This window comes from Cyprinodon variegatus, unplaced genomic scaffold (assembly GCF_000732505.1).
Source record: "Cyprinodon variegatus isolate N-32 unplaced genomic scaffold, C_variegatus-1.0 Scaffold1610, whole genome shotgun sequence".
NCBI lineage: Eukaryota > Metazoa > Chordata > Actinopteri > Cyprinodontiformes > Cyprinodontidae > Cyprinodon > Cyprinodon variegatus.
The window spans coordinates 24,047-24,838 of record NW_015152063.1 but is presented as its reverse complement, the minus strand read 5'-3'; the positions used below and the strand labels follow the sequence as shown (position 1 = coordinate 24,838).

The window sequence follows — 792 nt, the reverse complement described above, 5'->3', positions numbered from 1 at the left end:
TGAATGGTGTTTTATTTTTTTTTGACAAAAAAGGGCTTTGAAATTTTATCCTCAATAAGTAATGAAATACATTTTAGAACAATATTGTATTTCACTGATGCTGTATCTTTCACTGATGCCCTGCTGTTTTCAAATATCCAAGCAAGAAGCTGAAAACAGTTAAAAAGCAAATGAATTATCTAACCCCATTTTTTAAAGCTTTTGTTTAAAACCTTCTTCCATGACAGGTCATCGTTATTGCAATGATGCTTCGTAAAGAGAAAGTCGCCCTTCAGTGCCACTTATACTGCCATGAGCAGCTTTATTCCTCTAAAGCTAAGATTGACATCCACTGGGATCACTTTGGCTTTCCATATGGGACAGCTGACATCTTGTGTCCCCTCCCTTCAGGCTGTGGGACACCAACCCGTGTAGCCATCACCACAGGAGCCATTAGGAACAAAGGTACAGAAGTTTCATGTTGATATACAGTGGGGCAAAAAAGTATTTAGTCAGCCACCAATAGTGCAAGTTCTCCCACTTAAAAAGATAAGAGAGGCCGGTAATTTTCATCATAGATATAACTCATCTATGGGAGACAAAATAAGAAAAAAAAATCCAGAAAATCTCATTGTCTGATTTTTAAAGAATTTATTTGCAAAATATGGTGAAAATAAGTATTTGGTCAGTTACAAACAAGCAAGATTTCTGGCTCTCACAGACCTTCTGTAAGAGGCTCCTCTGTCCTCCACTCGTTACCTTCATTAATGGCACCTGTTTGAACCCGTTATCAGTATAAAAGACTCCTGTCCA

The 792-nt window shown here is 37.6% G+C and overlaps 1 protein-coding gene across 1 annotated transcript in view; it reads left to right on the top strand.

Annotated features, from left to right (window-relative positions):
• Positions 1 to 245: 245 nt before the first annotated feature.
• The window catches only part of LOC107104082, a 15,299-nt gene continuing 14,752 nt past the window's right edge, over positions 246 to 792 (top strand). The window contains exon 1 of the mRNA XM_015404000.1: positions 246 to 444. Within this exon, the coding sequence (XP_015259486.1) occupies positions 246 to 444 (199 nt within the window). The remainder of the gene's footprint in view (positions 445 to 792) is intronic.